Source organism: Cololabis saira, chromosome 4 (assembly GCF_033807715.1).
Source record: "Cololabis saira isolate AMF1-May2022 chromosome 4, fColSai1.1, whole genome shotgun sequence".
Lineage (NCBI taxonomy): Eukaryota > Metazoa > Chordata > Actinopteri > Beloniformes > Belonidae > Cololabis > Cololabis saira.
Genome location: NC_084590.1, coordinates 39,809,206 through 39,830,010, shown reverse-complemented (window position 1 = coordinate 39,830,010; position 20,805 = coordinate 39,809,206). Strand labels below are relative to the sequence as shown.

Sequence of the window (20,805 nt, the reverse complement as noted above, 5' to 3'; positions counted from 1 at the left end):
CAGTTCCCAAACACTTCCACGTTATAATACAGCTGACAGTTGGCTGTGGAAAATTTATGAGCGAGGAAATGTCAGGACTGGATTTGTTGCACAGGTGGCTTCCTATCACAGGTCCACGCTGGAATTCACTGAACTCCTGAGAGCGACCCTTTCTTTCACAAATAGGCAAATATGTTTACAAGTATAATAATGGTGAAATCAGAAATGTTTCCTTCTTTGATTAAAATCTATGCCTGAATGTCTTTCAAGTGTATTCAAGTGAAATTGACAACTATAAGTATGTCTGAAGAGTGAAACATGTTTTAATTGTTGTTTTAGCCTTATTTGGATAAAACAGAGTTGTCTAATACAGCATGACCTGTGATGGGAGACCCTCCTATCTGCAGGACACAGAGCATGCTGACATGGAAACTCCAGCAACTATGCCGTGCTGGTTTATCTGTATCTTTTCTGAACATGAACATCTTTTGGGGGGGGCAAAGGGAAATGAAAAATAATTTCTAAAAAAAAAAAAAAAAGAACTGGGCAGGGGGCTGAACTGCAGGCCCTGGATGTTGATTCATTGCGCCTTCAAGATAAGAGCTGAGCTGCAGCACAAAGCTTCCTCAATAGGGCAGATAGACTGGTGGTGTGGCGCTCTTCATCCAGCCAATGGGATGTTTCAACGTTGGGAGCAGGATAATCCACCTCTGCTGTGACTGTTGATGAATCAGCACCGTTATGGCTTTGTTGACTCAATGGTTTATATCTATATCCTGTCGAGCCCGAATTGTCATGGGCGAGGCTTGACTTTTGCGTCTCTGATGCCAAACATACGGTTGTAATATTGTCCGCTTCCACTCACAAGCTTTTAATTTGGCCAAACAAAGACAGTAGCAGGTTCTACTTTTACACTGTGCCAACAAATGAGAAGACATTTATATCTCATTGTTAGGTTGTGTCTGCGGTGTCATGTGCTGTCATGCATTTTGTATAGTGTTTTTATATTAACATTGCCACTACTGAGAACCAAATTTACCATGAGGGACAATAAAGATCAGATCTGATCACAACTGTTTTTCAAACTGGCACAGCTAATATTTTATACCAAAGGAGCTTCAGTAAGAGTTTAATCATCGAAAGGCTCTAAATTGTTTTAATGCCACCTAGTGGCACATAATTACCATCTTACATGGGAAGGTCATGACTGTATATAATCCCCGAACCTCCACCAATGTCTCAATAAATTAAAAAAAATGACACAATGGTAAAAGGGGTTTGTGGTTTGTGGTGTTTCATCAAGAGAATAAAAGGCGGACAATGTCAGCGGCTGAGCATGTTTAGTCTACTTTCCATTTTGCAAAGGAAACAAACTTCCAAAAAGTGCTGGCAGGCTCACAATGTGACCCTGTGGAGGCTCCAATCTTCTGAGCCTAATATTTCCTGCCTTCACGAAGAGCCGAGCAGCTGCTTCCAGACAGCCTTCGGTACACTGGGAATGTAATTACTGGTCACCCAAACATCACATATTCTAGCCAAATCAGAAACAGCACACAAACACACACACACTGCCCAGACATCTTTATAGAAGTTTTAATCAAACAAATTCAGAGCAAATGTTTGTTGCAGCAATCAAAAGTCATCAGTTTTATAAAATGAGTGCTTAAAATAGCATCAGGAATATTGTTTAAGATTTGTAAAAAAAAAAAAAAAGAAGCAATGTAAACATTAAGAATCGCAGTGGGGTGATTGTATAAACTCAGAGGGAAAGGGGCTTTAGTGTTCTGAAAACATTTTCTCCACTTCATCCATCCAGTCGCATGGAGATTCTTCCTCAAAGTCCCTGTGAGGAAAGATACACAATACAACACATTTTAACAATACACATACGACTCTCATTATATAAGCTGATACAAATCAAGCACAGCCCATACATGCATCAGCCTTGCAGCAAAAAAACTGAAGCAACAGCATCGCCTGTAAAACCCACTGAAGCTGTGACGGCAGATGTACAGGATTATAGCCAGAGGTGCACGTAGTCGGTGCTCCAGGCTCAGCGTCCTGCATGTTTTTAGATGTTTCCCTGCTTCAACACTCCCTGATAGACAGTGCTGTGTCATTAACAGACCTGGGCAGACCTTGATGACAAGCTGATGATAAGAATTAGGTGTGTTTATTCAGGGAAAAATCTAAAACACGCAGGACACCGGGCATCGAGCCTCGAGCACCCCTGATTATATCGTATCTTCCGTTTCAGTCAAATGTAGCAAAGCATGCTACAAAAGTAAATCAGCTGTATGCTGCAGGATTTAGCAGTAAGGCCACACCAATGTGATTTGTTTGAGAACATAGTTACAACGATTGGCCCTTGGGAAGGCAAAGTGACAGCAGAAAAATCCCCAGTGTAGCATTCAACCAAACCACTTTGAAACTGTGGTTTCACTTGTTTTGAGACAATGAAGTCCTTGTGTGGCTCTGTGTTTGAACAGTTCCCACCTCACTTCTTTAAAATAAATAAATAAAGAAGGACTTTTAAAGCCGAGTTTGTAATCTTTTTTTTTTTTTTTTTTTAATATCTTTTTTGATTTTTTATTCACACACAGGATATTATCAGAGGACATTTCACAGCAACTTTTGACGAGTTTGTAATCTTAGTATGGAAGTTAGATTGTGTTTTTGGTAAACAGCTAAAAACAAAAACTGCGTCACTGTTCACACATTGGCCTCATGATATACCCCGTGTATATTGCACCGTCCACCACATTTTGTAAAGACTATAAAACGCCTCTTGCACTTTCATGTTTTTGCACGGGGAGCTAAACCACACTGAAACACTGCTGTGACCTTTTAAAGCTGTGTCAAGATGTAAAAAGAAGAAAAAGGAACTCACAGCTAACAGCTGATTTCGTTTTTTGTCCTTTTAATGCACCATATCACATGTTTGGTCATGCAAATACTGGTGACGCCAGGCAAAATATAACAATAAGTCTTACGTGTCCTCGTCATCCGAGCGCGGCTGGAGTCTGTACTCGTCTGTGTCCACTTCCGGCTCTGGGCCGTCTGTATCATCACCCCGAGGCTGGGAGAGGGGTCCCACCAGAGGGTCATCATCTAAAAATAGAAATCATGGGCATACAGAGCCTTTTATGCCAGCTACAACACTGCAATGCTCCTTTTTCAGATGTTTAGGTAAATAAACTACTTTAAACATGCTCTATGGCTCCAACAATTATATGAAAAAAAATATGCCCCTTTTTAATCTGGTGGTTTGTGTGTCAGGATATACATTTGAAAATATTATTTGGTCCTTATCTGGTCTTAAAATGACATAAAAACAATTTCAGGTGAACAACAACGTATGGAATATTACAGTATGTCATTTTGACAAAAACTAACCATAAATGGAGAAAAGGTCCATTTAAAGTACACATTTACTCCTTCCATGTGATTAATTAGTCACCTGCAAGTGTGAGCACCTCTATGAATCCAGAAGGCATTTTGATGATCTGGATTACTCAGATTTATGTTAACATTGTGCCAAAGGGGAAAGACATCAGCAATGACCTTCCAGAAGCAAATATTGGGCCCTTCAACGTGGGAAGGGTTATAAAGCCATTTCCCAACAATTTGGAGTCTATCGCTGTACAGAGAGAAAGATTATTGGCAGATGGAAAACATTCAAGACAGATGCCAATCCTCCCAGGAGTTGATATCCCAGCAAGTGTATCCTGAGGCAAACTATGTGATGCTCAGTGAAAGTGGAAAACAAAAAACAACAGCTGCATCTCAGGGTCTACAGGCCTCAGTTAGCATGATCACTGCTGACGTTGATGACTCTAGAATTAGAAAAATGATTGAACATTGCAGACAAAAAAACAAAACTGGCCGATGTTTGAGAAGTTGCATCTTAAAAGGAACCCTGGTTATTAAGACTTGTAGTCCCTAATTAGCCACAATTGTTCTCTTATACTAAAATATGTTGTTAGAAACACATAAAATAATCTAATTGCTTTAAAAATCTACCATGTTTATCACATATTTTGACCTGCGGGAGGCGCCATGTTCTACCTGCGCAATGCATTCTGGGGGCGATGACGTAGAGCGGTGGCTGTGGGAAGATAAGCCGCGTTAGTTTAACGCCGGTGGGCAGGATGCACGTTTGGTTGGGCATAGCCCACCCCTGCCGCCCCACTAAAACCGGCCTCGGTGCTGGGTCCACCGTTTGATGATAGACCAGAGGCTGAGGGGACTGGCCCGGGACTTTGACGAAACGGGAGGCGCAGACTTCCCGTCAAATAGGCAAGAACATCTTTATTTAATTTAATGACGCCAGATCTGGCTGGGGTTTTTATTGTAGCATCGGCTATCTGCTAGTTGAAACGTGTGGTCGGTTAGTCTGTCTGAGTTTTATCGTGTTTTTGTAGTTCATGCTGTATGGTGCTGTACTTTTTTTTTTTTTTTTTTTTACTTTTTTGTAGGTGCGCCGTCACCTTAATGATTAGCTGCATTTTCATCTGTGTTTCTGTTGCGCCGTCACCTGTTTAGCTGTGTTTTCATCTGTTTCTGGGTGTCAAAACAGTGTTCGGGGGCCAGCAGGAGCCACCGTCTGACGTCACTACCCAGAATGCATTGCGGTGTAAACAACAATGGCGACCTACGAGTTAAATTATATTTTCAAATTTTATAAAAACGAAGACATCAACAAGGTTTTTTATATCACATTGTTATAATTGATACCAACATTTATCTTTTAAGACCTACATGTCTTAATAGCCAGGGTTCCTTTTATCAAACCACAAACCGTGTGGAACCAAGTCCTTTGGACAGACAACACCCCACCAAAGGTACAGGCCATAAAGCATGGTGCCATATTTAGTAAAAATCAAAGAGCGAATCGGCACAAAAAACTCATGCAAAGTGTAAAACACTTTGGTGGATGGATGATGATTTTGGTTTCCTTAGCAGCCACAGGACCCAGGCACCTTGCACTCACTAAGTGAACAATTAACTCCTCTGTAAATCAAAGTGGTCTATAGTCAAAGTTTGAGGGCATCTGACACCTGGAGCCTGGTTGAAATGGAATCACGTGCGAGGACAGAGATATCAAACCCATCATCACATCAACAACAGAGAAATTTGCTGAAAAAAAAAAAAAAAAAAAAAACATGACATCATTCAAAGCCTACTTACTTCAACTTAAGTGAAGTGTTGTGTAGGACATTAAGAGCAAATGCTTGCAAATTTAAATAAATTTAAAAAAAGAATGTTGTAAAGAAGAAACAAAATTCCTCCTTGTATGTGAAAAGACTGATTACATCGCAGAGAAAGTGATTACTGTCAGTTATTGTTGCCAAGAGTGATTTTACAAGCTGCTGAATTATGGAGTACACTAAGTTTGACACCGACTACTCATCATGTGCTGTACTTATTTGAGGTTGAGCTTAAAAAACCAGGTGGTTTTTCTTCCTGTGCTCTTTTATGTGAAAGGTTTTATATGACTATATATCAAGAAACATTCACAAACCTCCCCTTTTTATTAAAAAGGTGCTGAAGCCTTCGTGTATTTGGGCTTTCTCCAACAGATTTAGAAGCCTCTCCGGAGGATTTCTGTCCCATTCTCTCCTCGACCTGCCGTCCGCCGGCTTCTCCGAGACACCTGGAAAAACAGAAGGAAGAAAGAACCTTCATTCTCCAAAGTTTTCCTTCGTACATCTCAGGAAATTAAACAGCTTCTGTTGTTGTACTTTTATGGGTAGAGCCGGTGTTTGTCCGGCCAGCTGATGCCATGCTGTCTGATGAAACCAGGCTGGCGTTGGCCAGGGCCTGCAGCACGGCGTCCGGCGGCTCAGTCCCCCACTGTTTTCGAGAAGCGGGCTCTGTGCTTTCACAGCAGGCTCTGGGTGACTCCATGCCTGGGTAAACAATTATTTGGGAGACATGTGCTCATCCTCTCACAAATAACTTATATATAACCCTTACATCATGATGTCACGGGGAGTCTGGAGCGGAGTGTACCTTCAAATGTGGATGATTTTATTAAACTCTTCTCAGCCAGAAAATGAGCCACCTTCTTCCCCTCGTCCTTGTTCCACTGCCTCCCCGCCTCCCCCGCCTCCGTGTTCTGTAAAGGTTTCAGAGCAGCTAAATCAAATACATAATATGAGCCCCGACACCATCTGAACTAACAGCAGCTTGTCAGAGGTCGAATTCCTCATGGGGTGACTCAGCTGAGGAAGTTGCGTAAGAGTTTAAACGCACTTTAGCGTGTTGTTGTTGTTGTTGCTGCGGTGGATGTTATAACAATCACTTCAGTTTCAGCCGACTGAGAAACTGACACTGAACAGGAAGCGGGAGCTTTTACCTGCGAGGAAAGATGTGAGCGCAGGAGTCGAGAAACCCGGTGAGAGGTCAAGATGGTGTGCACGGACGGCCGGTCTTTTGGGTTGGTCTTGAACATCTGCTTGACCAAGTACTGCAGCTCGTAGGGCAGGTGGTTGGGGAGCGGGGGGTACGCCCCCCGACACACCTTCAGGATCAAGCTCTTCCAGCTTTGAGCCTGGAACTGGACACAGAAAGAGACGTGAGGATCTCTGAGACAACAAACCACGAGCCACTAAAAACACGCAATAGTGTATCTAACTGAGCTGAGCATATCAGGCCTCCATCAGCGCTTGGCTGTGGCCGTTTTCCCACAGAGACACACACACGACATCTGGGGGGCGTACCGGGTGCCGCAGGGTGCACAGCTCGTAGAGGACGCAGCCCAGCGACCACACATCACTGCGGAGCGCAAAGACAGAGAGGTGTTTATTCATTCACAGCAGACGTTCGTCATGTACCGGCAGTCAGGGAGACACAAAACTCCAGGTTACATAACCACCACGGAGCTGAGAACACGAGCCGACAGAAAAACTGGATGCATTTTTTTGAGAGTGACACGCAAAATAACAAAATAAGGACTATTTTTCAAATGTAAATAAAGAAAAACAATGCAATGATTTTCATGTCTTATTAAAGCTACATTAACACTAAAAGATAACATATCCCTGTTAAATTCAGAACTTTTATTGGTATTATTGATTTTTTTTAAAAAGATAATCATTTGGAATTTGAAGCCAATCATTCTTTTTTTTTATTTGAGCTAAAGGCAATAAATCACTGTAAACAAAGAGATTTTAACCCGATGTATGATTACAGATGAGTAACTTAACAGGGCTTTAAAAAAGTATTTTATTCTGCAAAAGATTATATGAATAATTCATTATTGTGCTATATTTATTCATCCTCCATATCAGTTGCTGGCGACTGTCCCAGTAATATTTCAACACCCAATGTGCATAAACTCATTAGCAGACTGCAGAATTTGAGAAATCTCTGTATGGAGGGAAAAAGACTCAAAACAGTTTGGCTAGTTATAACTTCTTTAAGGAGAACTGCAATTAAAATAAACTTTTGTAGAGAAAACCACAGAATGGCCTCAGAAAAATCTCTGTTAGAGGCCTGTTACGGGATTCAAGCGCTGGTTCAGAGCCAATGACGAACTTAAGAGACGGTATTTTGCTTTTTGGACGCACAGTCCAAAAAAAACAGCATTCAGAACCAGGAAAACCGATACTATGTTGACACCCAAACTACACTGGGAAAAAACGAGTTATATCAGTGTCATAAGGGGGGAATATCCACAATTGTTAAAGCATATTAGTGTCAGGGTAATAGAGAAGAAACTAAAGAAAAAGGAATTTACAAAAGACTTGACACCTAAATCGAGCCTCAGTGATCCGTGGAGGAGACCGTCTGCCTGAACTGTCTGACAGCAGCAGCAGAAAACCCTTTAATGCTTCAAAAATCAACAGTCATTATTGTGAATGTCCCATAATAAATGTTATTGGATGCTTCCACATCACCCCCTTGTGTATACGCATCCAGCTCAAATACTAGGGATAAATCATATTTACAGCAGCATCCATAAATACTGATCAGCAGTGTTTTAAGACGTCCTTGCATCGTCACCAGTAAGTATTTCTGGGTGTTCCAGCACCACCTGCTGGCGTTTATGCATCACCACTCTTATCTGCTGGAATAAATCCTGTTTGTGCTGCGTTTAAAAATGCAGGTCACTATTTGGCAGAGGTGTCAAAAGTATTCACATTCATTACTCAGGTAGAAGTATAGATACTAGAGTTTAAAAATACTCCTGTAGAAGTTGAAGTATCAACTCAAGTTTTTTACTCAAGTAAAAGTACAAAAGTACTGGTTTCAAAACTACTTAAAGTATAAAAGTAAAAGTAATGTAAGGGGGAAAAAAGCCATTAAGGACAAAAGCCATTGAAAATGAATGCATCTTAGTATAATGCAAATATATTAAAGAACCATATATGTGTACTATTGAGCATTAACATGTGTTTCAGAGAGCAGAAGATATGATGACTAGTTGCCTATAAGTATTGTAATGGTGCAAAAAGTCAAACTTCAGAGGCATGTTATCATTTATCCTAACCTTTATTGGAATGTACATCCAAGTTTAGTTGCAGGAATCTGAGGGAACGGATGTAAGAACAAAACTGGACAAGAACATCTGAAACAACCACAACCAAATTCACTCTATCTGGATGGAGCAATTTAACTGGATAGTTTTTTTTAAAGGCCGAAATAAAATAAAGTAACGAGGCTGTTTTTAAAATGTAAGGAGTAAAAAGTACAGATAATTGCGTGAAAATGTAAGGAGTAAAAGTAAAAAAGTCGTAATTACTCCAGTGAAGTATAGATAACCAACATTTCTACTTAAGTAAGGTAACGAAGTATTTGTACTTCGTTACTTGACACCTCTGGTATTTGGACATGAACTCTTTCTGAATCTGGAGGTTTGTGAGCACAGTTCCTGCAAGTTCCCCCTCCCCCTCCCTCCCAACTGTCCTGTAGGCAGTTTAAAATAATGTTTACAAATCCTAGACACCACATACTCCTGAAGAGAAGAGGAAACGTCCGCCTTGCTATCAGGAATTCAGCACACCTTTTCATTCAGTTTTTATAAATGGCTTGAAAAATTCAGTGTGACTGCTACAAGGCTTTGCAGACCCCTGGCCTATTCCTTGAACATGTAGGTACTGCTGATGGGTTGGAAACATTCATAGAGTTGAAAACATATTATTTTTGGATTAGAAACAAAAAGCCCAAAAACATAACAACCACCGTATCGTACCTCTTATTATTGTACGGCTTGTTGTCCCAGATTTCCGGGGCCACGTAGTATGGTGTGCCAACATACGTGTTGGCATAAGCATTTGAGCTGGAAGAAATTTACAAATCGAGTTTAAAAACAGATAAATAAAGCACCGGGTGCCTAATCTGAAAGGGGCCGATGCTGTCGCTTGGTGTACCTGTTGAGAATACACGCCGAGCCAAAGTCCCCCAGCTTGAGTGAACCATCATCCGTCAGGAAAATGTTCTGTGGGAGGAAACGAGAGGGAAACTGATTTAACACAAGCAGCCAACTGAGGAAAAGGTGATTATATTATGCATAAGTGGGAAATAATGTTCTTATCGCAATCAGGTAACCTGTTTTCTTTCATTTCATTCCACATTGCTCAGCTGATGAGACTCCATCAACACACGCCCAACCAGTTAACTAAATAAGTGACTTCTGGTTTAAATTATCTTCCTTCATAGACAAAATCTAATAAGCCTGAAAAAGTTTTCATTATTAAGTGTGATCAAAATAAACTACAATATCATACCTTGGACTTCAAATCTCTGTGTAAAACCCGTTTATCGTGGATATGTTTTGTACCTGCACACATTTGCGCAAACCACTTCAGGATCTATGAAATTAAAACAGAAATCATTAAGAATAAGGCAACAGATGGATATCTACAGTCATGGCTACAGGCATTAAAGACTTACATGATCAACAGAGAACTGGGTGCTTTTCTGTTGCCGAATCCTCTGGAGCAGATCTCCTCCACCGCAGTACTCCATAACAATGCACAGGAGGCCGTCCACTGCACAAACACAATCACATTCCCTATTCTGCAATCCAAACAATCCCAACTGTATCTCCCTAACCATCTTGTAATACGTTTTCAAGGGAGAATTGTGTTTGCCGGTTACCTTCAAATTCCTCCCTAAAGGCAACAATATTAGGATGCTTCATTTTGGACAGCAGGATGGCTTCTCTCCTTGAATTGGCCAATTTGGACTGACTCTATAAACATGCAAATGAACGCATTAATACACTGGCTGTTATGCAAAACAAACAGTGTTTGTGTATCAGCAGCAATCTGGTATCAGCAAGCTGCATAATGACATTGGACCTCAGTTTCAAATCACAGTCTGGATCCTAATATAATCAGGTGTATCCTGAGCATCTCTGTATACATTAGGAATGGGTGATATTTTACCGTTCACGATATACCGTCAAAAAAATTCCCCACGGTAAGAATTTGTCATCTCGCGGTAAAAACAATAAATTCCTGTTGATGACGTTTTTGTGTAACAAACATGGCGGAAGGCGGATCTGAGAGCGAGGAGCTCGTTGTTAAACGAGGCTCCAGCTCTGGAACTGGTTTGGATTTATAAAGAGAGACGAGGAGCAAACATCATCTATTATATGCAGAGTCTGCAAAAACAGAAGGAAATGGTTGTTACATTTTGATATAACGTTTGACTATTACGAAAAAATATTTGCAATAGTATCTAATTTGTGGCAAGTTCCAACCAGTTTAATTTGCACATTTTATTTATATTAGAAGAGTTCATCACTGATTGGATTTTATTTTCAGTGAACTTTTATTTATTTGTCCTGTTTCTTTATTTATCGGGTTGTATTTTTTTCTACTTTGTGATTTTATAAGCTAAGAAAACTTGAAGGACAATGGTACTTTAGATGTTTGCACTGTTATCCCACTGTTTAAGCCATACAGTTTGAATAAATGTTGAATCTGTTCTTACATTTCAAACTTGTTTCATTTGAGTCATTACAGTTTTTGCAGTTTTGCAATTTAATTGGTGTAGTTTAGTAGTATTTAGTATTCTTTTAGAGCAGTGTTTTGGGGGCTCCAAAGACTGAATGTGGTGATAGCTTTATAGTTACAAAGGTGGAGTTGAATTGGTCTTTTTTTTTAATCGTCATTTTTATCGTTATCGGGATAATTGCCAGAAATTATCGTGATAATTTTTTTAGTCCATACCGCCCATCCCTAGTATACATCAGTGAAAAGATCATTTTTTTGCATCCATGCTTATATCAAGGTTTGGTTATCACATTTTGCATTATTATATGTTCACATTCCACAGTGAAGGGGTTATTTTCCATTAATATTGCACAATACAATACGAGGACAGACCTAAAATATGCAGGCTGCATCTTAACCTTCGCTTGCACGCACCTTTGGCAACTGGATTTCCTTGACTACACATTTTTCCCGAGTGTTTTTTTGCTGAACTAACACAGCCCGACCGAAAGAGCCTTCCCCAAGGACTCTCAGCTGACAATACTTCTCCATTCAGCGCCTACAAAGCACAACACAAAAGAGGGGAAACAAAACACAAAGCACGCGGAATAAACATGGGCAATAAACAATCTCTGGCCCTCTTTAATGGCAGACCTTGTTGCTTTAGCCCTAAGAACTTGAAATGACACTCCAATCAGGGAAAAAAGAGGACAAACGTATTCCTCCTGCTGCGTGTTTACTTGTTTGGTTGCAGCTTCCTTATTATTGTATGACGTCATGCGTGACGCAGCCGCGCTGTACGCAGGACGGCAGCTAGATGGCAGCAGATCTCAATTCCTTAAATATAAATTCCCCCTTTTTTTTTTCTATAACTCATAATTCACCTTAAACTGGAAATTGTTCTGTAGTAATTCTCCTCTGATTCGTTGTTTTGTATCTGTTTCACATTCATTATATTTTATATGACTGTTGAAAAGTTTAAATGTTGACAATTCAAAAATAGTTCAATCCGCCCAAGCACCACTACACCACAAAACAGTTCTGTTTCATGTCTCTGGATTACATGCCCTGCCAGAAAAAAATAAAATAAAAATACCGTTCCGGAGTGGTCCTTGGATAGTGTTGGTGATCTATTTAGGTACTGACCTCAAAGTGAGGAAGGACAGGCTTTTCTCCTGAAATAAATACTAAACACACATTAGAAGCAGACAGAATGTGTCTGGATGCGGGATCACCTCCTGGCAGCAGAGAGATAAAAAAAAAAAAAAGAAAAGTAGAGAGCCGTGATGGAAATGTAATGAGAGTAGCTGAGATGTTCCTCTGCAGCATACACAAAAAAAAAAAAGAAAAAGAAAGAAGGAGAGAAGACCTATGTGTAAAAATCTGATCCTGTGCTGTGGCATCAGTGTAAGAAGAGCCATACCAGGAGTAGCTTAATGTTAGTTCATATTGATGGAGACTTTTTGATATTAGCTAAGGTATCTTGCCTAATTAGAAAAAAGCCAAACAAAAAACTAATAAATGAATAAATAAAAGTGGTGTGCTGACAGTTCAAAATCAATTCAGCTTTATGTATAGTGCCAAATCATGACGAATGGCATCTCAAGGCCCTGCAACAGTACAGTCTAAGAGACAAAAGCTGCAGAGAGGCATTTTTCTTTCTCAATCTGCAAGTGTGGAAAAGAGGTTTTAAAGATATGAAGATATATACACCAACGTGCAGATGATTCAGAATGAAAAAGAGTTAAATTTCTTCTTTCACATGATTCTGGCATCAAGGATGTGGCAAAGATGTGATATTGAGTCCATCCATCCATCCATCCATCCATCCATCCATCCATCCATCCATCCATCCTCACTTCTTCCTATTCTTAGTCAGGGTGGTCTGCTGGCACCATCCCAGCCTTCTGTCAACAGTCAGGTGTAGAAGACATTATTCGCCAAACACTTTCAAGCCAAAATCTATGTAATGCATTTACTCAGGCCATATTTGGAGTGAAGAAATCTCCAATCCAGTGGGTTCATTATATTTCATTCTTAGGGAGTCTGCTGAATAAGCTTAAGCTCCCACAGAACAGAGGAGATGATCTGTGTGTCCTCTAGCTGTGACTTTATTTGCATGTGATCTGTTCAAAGCCTCCACTGGTTTTCTTTCACATCCATAAGCTAAAATAATGAAATTACAACACTGTGCTGAATTTTTTATTTATTTATTTTTTTTTTAAAAACCTCTCCACACATAAGCAAATAGCAGAGAGTTGACATTTAGTGTGATGGATTACACAGCTGAAGCAAATTATCTGCTGATTGATTTCCTTATCACACATTAATGAATGAAATGCAAGAGTCAATTTGTGAATCGCTTGGACAAATTACAGCGTATGTGATTTGTCATTTCAGGTGCAGAAACTTGAAAACACATTTCAGTGTTCAGCAAATGTCCCTCCCTGTGCCATGCAAACAAAACAGATTGCTGGTGAACTACAGTATAGCGGGTGTAGTTTGTCATATGTACATTATTACCTTGTACTTTTTGCTTTTGGGCAGTGTTCTGGTTCCTCGTCTCAGCAAATGGTCAGCCACTGGAGGACAATAAAGACAATAATGAGGCAATGTGGTGCGGTTTGTTCAGGGCTCCAGGATTAAGCTGCTCAAGCTGTTTTGGGGAAATGCGGTGTGCGTTTTTTGCTTTTTTCTCGGCTTGTGAAAAGATGCCTCATTAGGTCTGGAGGCAGCCCTTAAAAAATCTCAACAGAGTTTCTCCAGATAAATGGTTGAGGGCAATGTCTTGCATCTGGTGTAATGATTAATTTGCGACTTAAAAGAGGTGTAATGAACGAATTGTTCCAACAGTGGGCATTGCTGTTGTGTCTGTGATGCTGATAGGCTTTAAATCAGAAATGACAACATATGGCATCAGTCAGATGCTGTGACTTTTTCTTCCCTAGTTTGTGCCGCTTCATAAATTTCAAAATATCGACATGAAGCAGCTGTAGAGCAACAATAACAACAACAAAAACATTAAATCACATTAAATGACATGAAATTCCTTTAGAGTAAACATTTCTCAAGCTGGTTGGACTCCCACGGGCCTGCATGCTGCACTGATGAAGAAACCTATTAAGAATTATCTATTGATCGTTTATATTTTTTTAATTCCATTTTTTTATATATTATATTTTTTACATTTTTTATATATTATATTTATATATTTATATATATTTATATTTTTTATTCAGATTCATGCCTGCAAGACTTTTATCATGCTCTTGAAAGAGAATATTCTGGCTTCACTTCACTTCACATGGCATCCTGATGAGAAGAGCATCATCTTGAAAACAAACAGGGTGCTCCACCAGATACCTGGAAACTTAAATATTCTACAAAGTATCCTACAGAGCATTTCCCGGTCCTGCACTTGTCTGATGTTGTTCTTGGATATCTGCTGGAGCCGCTCTCCCGTTGCTTTCATGTCCCATCCTCTCAACCCTTAGTATTTTTCAGGGCCTCTTGTGATCCTTCTTCTTCATCTGGCTGTCGTCTTGGGATTGGTGCATCCATCATCGCCGCCTTGTGTGTCAACCACTACAATGTCCAGCTAGTGAGCCTTAACCAGCGCATCAGTCTCGATCTGGAAGTCCCACAAGATCTCAGCCCTTTCATTCCCACTGTTTGAAATATCTCCCACTTTAACTTTTAGTACTTCCGAGCTCAGCGTGGATGTTTGAGTACACTACTCCGGTCACATGGTAAACGTTAAATGGTCTGCACTTATTACTTAGAGCCTTTTAACTCTCCCCGTGTTCCACAAAGCACTTTATAATCGGTGGCCCATTTAACAGAAGCACTTATACACTGCTTATATATGCACTCCACTATCAGAGACACTGAATAAGCATATTGGAGACAATGTAGGGTTCAGCATCCTGCCCAAGGACGCTTTGTCGCAGACCGGGGATCAAGATGACGACCTTTCCAACCTCATTTCAAAGGAAAGATTATACTATATTGAAAGGAATTAAGTGTTCGGTCGTGAACACAGCTGGAAAGTCATTGTCTGAGAACGTGAGCACTTCAGTTCATCAGAGACCCATTAAGTACCACAGATGCATGCATGTATTTATGTGTGTCTATGAAATACTGCTGCAATATACCGTAATGTCATTTTTGTTTTTTGGGTGACACATTTTAGAGTACAATAGATCATATATCAAAATTATGTCCCTGCGAGATATATCATGAAAACAGCAAATAAAAGTATGAAGAGCAAGACAGACTGTTGTTCAGTGATACCAGGTGGTTCATTAGGAAACATCAAAGTTGGAGCTCGTCTTAGATCTCTGCCCACATCTTAAAAAAGATCAGTGTTTCAAAAGCAATGAACAGATGAACCAAAAGGATTATGAATGAAATCATCTTGATAATCAGGTACAGGGAATGGGAGTCAATGAAAGAAAACAAACCTGCTAATTTGTATTTTTAAAGATGTGGAGGCATTTTTGGAGCATAATCAAAAGTTTTTACGTAATTTTACCAAAAGTTATACTTTAGTTTTATTTATTTTTTCAGCTGTCTGCATATAGATGGTGGGTTAGTGCCGAAATAGACAAAAGAACCTTTTAAAATAAATGAATAAATATTTATATGCAACATGATGTTGCAGCAGATGTAAATGTCTTGTGCATACGTGAGAGTGAAGGTTGTCATTCACTAGCCCTCTTGACAAACTGATTGAGCAAATTTTATTGAGACCCGAGACTGACTGGGACTAAAATCCCAGGAAAAAAAATCTGAAGTTTGCCTAAATTTAAAACAGGTCAACTATTACAAGCATAATCCCAGCATTCAAATCCCTATCAACATAAAAGTTTGAATAACATGTATTATCTGCAAAATATTAAAAAATAAATAAATAAAATAAAATAATATATATATATATATATATATATATATATATATATATATATATATATATATATATATATATATATATATATATATATATATATATATATATATATATATATATATATATATATATATATATATATAAATATATATATATATATATATTTCTTTCTTTCTGTGGAATGACCAAATACTTTGAAGATGTCTCAAGGAAAATACTTTCACATCATGATTCCTCTTTGTTTTTTGTTTTTTTTTTTCATTAAGAGCAGAAAACCCAGGAAATGATTCATACACAGCTCCAGCCTCCATTTCTCACAGATTTCTTCAAATCTTTCTTTCGTGTAGTTTCTTGGATAATGTGGTTCATTTCTACAATAAGGTTATATGTTATACTACGGCAATCTAAAAATAGAAGGTCTGGTTTGAGTCATCTTTTTTATGGCTTCTTTTTTATTGGTAAGTGCTTTTCCTGCAACGGCATGTAATACACCAAATAAATATTTGTTATGTTTCCATCATTACAGGTGATGAAAGTAGAAACTTGGGAAGAAAGTGTTTACAGTTGAAATTAATTTCACATCCAAAATGGCTTCCAGTTTTGCAGGAAACTTTTGCAAGAAAGCATTTATGAAAACACATGACAATGATCGGCTTCCCTGGAGCCACAGAGTCTCAATAAGGAGCTGGAAAGTCTCACATGATGAGGCTTCAGAATTGGGGGAATAGAATATTTACAAAGACTTTTCTTTGAGGCTGATGCATAACCAACAGCACTCAGCCATAACCACTCACAATACCACACTGTCACAATGCAAAATTCTGGGAAAACCTCCATCCTGGCATTCCCACGGAGTTTACTCTGACACTTGCCACCTATCTAAACATTTTTGCAGACAAGTCACATCTCCTCTTCTTCCTCCGCCTCCATCCCCAGCCATACCCACCCCAATATGTTAATGGCACTCCCATGCAGCAGCAGCTTCCCCTTCAAATACTGCTTGAAGAGGAGTTAAAACACTTACGCATGCTCACACAACAGCAAACCCTTTAATGACACAGACTTCAGTAATGTTCGAAGCAGCAGTTTCAGGAGCCTTGATGGAGCTCTTAAAAGCACATATCAGACTTACAGGAAGCGAAAAAGACCAAACAATTTCATCATCTGAAACCTTATCCAGACAAACAGCCTCATTCCATGAATGCATCAGAGTCTAGACCTGTGCAGTCTCCCTCGGAAGAAAATCTTCAGATTTTCCTCTGGGATGATCAGGAAAATAACACTTCTGTAATGTCTAAGATGAAATAAGAGCTTTGTGAGACAAAGAATGAGCATTTTTTTACACACATTTTTACAGGGCATTATTAAGCCACTTCTATGTATTAAATACTTTCCATGTTATATTGCACATTTTTGAGGGGTACTTTCCCAGTCTTTGGAGGCATGTTAACAATTTTGGGGAACATTTACTGCACTACAGAACCCTCTGAGAATCACAAAAATGCCAGATGAAAATGTAACAGGGGAAAAAAAACGAAATGCTGGAGGAAATGAAGTCATAAACTGTGGATGTCTGTACTTAATAACTTAATGGTTGCCTGTATTTACCAGCGGGAATCATTTAAAGAACGTTTTAGTCCACGTAAGTATCCCTCTTCTGCTGCTGCTTGATTTCCAGGTTTTTTTCTTTTCTCCAGGTTGACTGCTATTTTCAGGTCTGACAATTATTAAATAAAGAGGTTTTATGAGAGCATGTTTACAGCGTTTGTGCACAGCACTCTTGGTGGAATGTGAAACCCATTGTTGAAGACAAATGAGTTGTTTTTTTAAAAAAAAAGATATCTTCTGTGGTTAAAGATGTGTTGCTTCCTTTATGATGGAGTGCAGAGGAACATTGTACTCTGGCTGAATGAATCGCACCTTTTATTAACTGTTAATGTCAGGTGGCTGATAGGAACATGGAGCCAAAAACAGCTGTTTGCAGTTAAGTTTTACAGTTAGCAATGATGTACGATGATATGAAAGCCTCCAGCTAATCCAAAAATGTGGGAGTGAGGGACGTGATGAGAATTAACAGACAACGTCCCATTTCCCCCTAATTATAGTTTCTTTGCATCGACTCCTTATTTAAACCAGAATATATATATATATATATATATATATATATATATATATATATATATATATATATATATATATATATATATATATATATATATATATATATATATATATTAAGGGCAAAGGTCCATCATTAACTCAACAATTTCCAGTTCAAACAGAGCACTTTGCTCTCAGGCTGCAGGCTTACATGTTGTTCCTGAAGTTTCCAAGAGTAGAAGTTGAGGCAGAGCCCTCATTATTCAGCTTCCTTTCTTGTGGAACCAACTTTCTGTTTGGGTTTTGGCAGCAGGCGCCATCGGTATGTTTGCAATTAGATTTACACATTCCACTCTTGATAAAAATTACAGCCAGAGCCTGCTAACGTGACTCTGACACGTCTATTTAGTCACATTGCTCTATGTTGACGTTACTGCAGAACTCTCCCATGATGCACTGGGCATCTTTCAGTTTCTCAAAACAAGAATTCTTGGCGGGCTAATGTTGTTGTGCTTGTTATCTTTTCAATCCCAACAAGTTTTGTCTGATGACCATCCTCCCTGAGTCTGTCCCTCCTCCTATTAAAAAGGAGTCCTGCTCTTCACTTTCACTCACCGGCTCGTTCAAAACTCGACATGGGGGATTAAATCACAGGGGATATTTAAGATAATGAGTTGGTTTCCATGTTTCCAGGTTTGACTTCCGGGCCTGACAGGAGTCTTTCTGTGTGGAGATTACATGTTTTCCTTGTGCCCATGTGGGTTTTTCTCCAGGTACTTTGAGTTCCTCCAACAATCTAAAAACATGCATGTTAGGTTGATTGACGGTTTTAAATTGTTCGTAGGTATGTGTGCGAGCGCGTGAGGTTGTTTCTCTATATATGTGGCCCTGCAATGGACTGCTGACCTGTCCAGGATGTACCCCTGCGTTTCTCCTGTAATTAACTGGGATAGACTTTAGCAGACCCCCGTGACCCTGTACAGGATTAAAAGGTATAGTAAATGGATGGTTGGATGATTTAAATAGGGATGACTTGAATTATAGATTGAAACAAACTGGATTCAAATTTAATTTGGAGTATGACTGTAATAAATTGGACTGTATTTAACTGGACTCAAATTGCACATACCGTATTTTCTGGACTATAAGCCGCTACTTTTTTCATAGGTTTTGAACCATGCAGTTTATACAAAGGTGCGGCTATTCTGTGGATTTTTCTTCCACCGCTAGGGGGAGTGCTAACCGGAATTATAAAAAAAAACTAAGACAAAATAAATGCAAAGAAGAATACGCTACTTCTTCTTTAGCAGATAGAAGTAGGTAGAAGCAGATTTCAAACAGATAAATAGATAAATAAATAGCGGCTATTTTCTCTTGGTTCTGTCCAGTTTTAATCAGCAAAGTTGCTGCCGTGTTAAAAGACACTGTTAAGAAAGGATCTATTTAGGTACAAACATGTACATCATTTACAGTTCAAAATGGTTCTGTACATGTAGTAAATATCTAAGCTAACAACATAAATATCTGCGGCTTGCATATCTTTTTTTTTAAATAAAATGGATGCGGCTTATATACAGGTGCGGCTTATAGTCCAGAAAATACGGAAACTACTTTCTCTGTAAAAACATTTTCATGCAAACTGACACTATCCAACTGGACTGAACTGAATTGAACTTGAACCGAAGAGTATCAAGAAGAGCTCACTGTTTAAGAGTGAATACAGAGCTGCCAAAAAAAATATTGATTAAACATTTCTGATAGGGGTTTATTTTTATCAATAACCACCTGGAACAGCATTCTGAGCTTGGCTGAAACCCTTAACAGATCATATTAAAAATCATTATAAACCATCACCTTCCCCATCTTGCAAGCATTTTAGAAAGATCAAGCGCCTGCGTGTTTCTCAAAGTAGGCCTCTGTTCTGCAGAGCGCTGAGAGCAGGGCTGATTACGCCAACAGAAGCAGTGTTGTGACAGTTTTTAGTTAGGTGATCAGAGAACGCTGCTGTTGCATCCCTTCTGCGTAAATCTCACTTTACAGTCAGTCTGAAAGGGGATCCTTAAACATTTTCACTCTTAATTGCCTGTTGTGTTTAAACTCTATAGGGGGTTTTACTCTCCGGGTAATGAGGAGGATATAAAGTTGGAGTTTTATTTTTTATTTTTTTTTAAATAGCACTGCTGAGCACCATTCAGCATTTAATGAAAACTCTGCCAATTCTGCAAGCCTTGAGCAACTCACAGTGCACAGTGGAGAATCTGCCCAGAAATATAATTACAGATATCTGGAAATTTGTGAGGCAGTACTTCTGGCTTCTGTGAAGTATAGAATTGCTGTAACCAGGTTTCACCCAAGCCGGGATATGCTGCTGCTGCCTGAGCCTGGGCTTAAACTAAAGAAGCATGAACGGCGATGCCAGCGCGCCTCTTCCAGGAGTCATCCATCAGGGGGGGAGGGGTACCAAAAGAGGATCACGCTCCTTTCCTCCAGTCTTCAATGTCAATCTTCTTTTAGGAAGCAATTCAGAGAAGGTGATGAAGTGAAGAGGTGAAGAGAAGACGTTAGCCAGGTTGAAGGCCATCAGAGATTTAACTGTTTATCTCATCCTGAGGAAATTGACCTGTTATTGGCAAAGTGGTGCAGATGTGTAGCCCACATCTCTTTCATTACAGACACTGTATCTGAGAAAGAAAGCTTGGTTGACAACAGATACTGAGACTCTGGACTAGACAGACAAATATACTTAAAGACGACACCTTTTTCATTAGTTGAGACAGTTTGACAAATAAGTTTGAATGACTTGTGTGCATAGGGAAATTTGTGAACGGGGGTCCTGGGATTGAAGTGCTTGGTGTGATTAATTAATTT

General features: G+C 39.3%; 1 protein-coding gene across 1 annotated transcript; it reads right to left on the bottom strand.

Moving 5' to 3' along the window:
- Positions 1-1,575: 1,575 nt before the first annotated feature.
- On the bottom strand, positions 1,576-11,671 carry nek3 (NIMA related kinase 3). The gene is made up of 13 exons (XM_061720432.1): positions 11,364-11,671; positions 10,087-10,180; positions 9,880-9,977; positions 9,714-9,797; positions 9,357-9,424; positions 9,179-9,265; positions 6,705-6,759; positions 6,341-6,541; positions 5,995-6,100; positions 5,724-5,891; positions 5,504-5,635; positions 2,973-3,090; positions 1,576-1,822 (listed from the first exon to the last, which is right to left on the bottom strand). The coding sequence occupies exons 1-13, from the start codon at positions 11,478-11,480 to the stop codon at positions 1,756-1,758; spliced, it is 1,395 nt and encodes a 464-aa protein (XP_061576416.1). The 5' UTR covers positions 11,481-11,671; the 3' UTR covers positions 1,576-1,755.
- Positions 11,672-20,805: the final 9,134 nt, after the last annotated feature.

What these genes read in the sequence shown, in the direction of transcription:
- nek3 (XM_061720432.1), bottom strand. Translation starts at nt 11,480, where the DNA reads ATGGAGAAGTATTGTCAGCTGAGAGTCCTTGGGGAAGGCTCTTTCGGT. An exon ending in CCCAGTTCTCTGTTGATCAT is followed by an intron (nt 9,798 to 9,879) that starts GTAAGTCTTTAA and finishes TTAATTTCATAG; the next exon opens with ATCCTGAAGTGGTTTGCGCA. An exon ending in GCTCACATCTTTCCTCGCAG is followed by an intron (nt 6,101 to 6,340) that starts GTAAAAGCTCCC and finishes AAACCTTTACAG; the next exon opens with AACACGGAGGCGGGGGAGGC.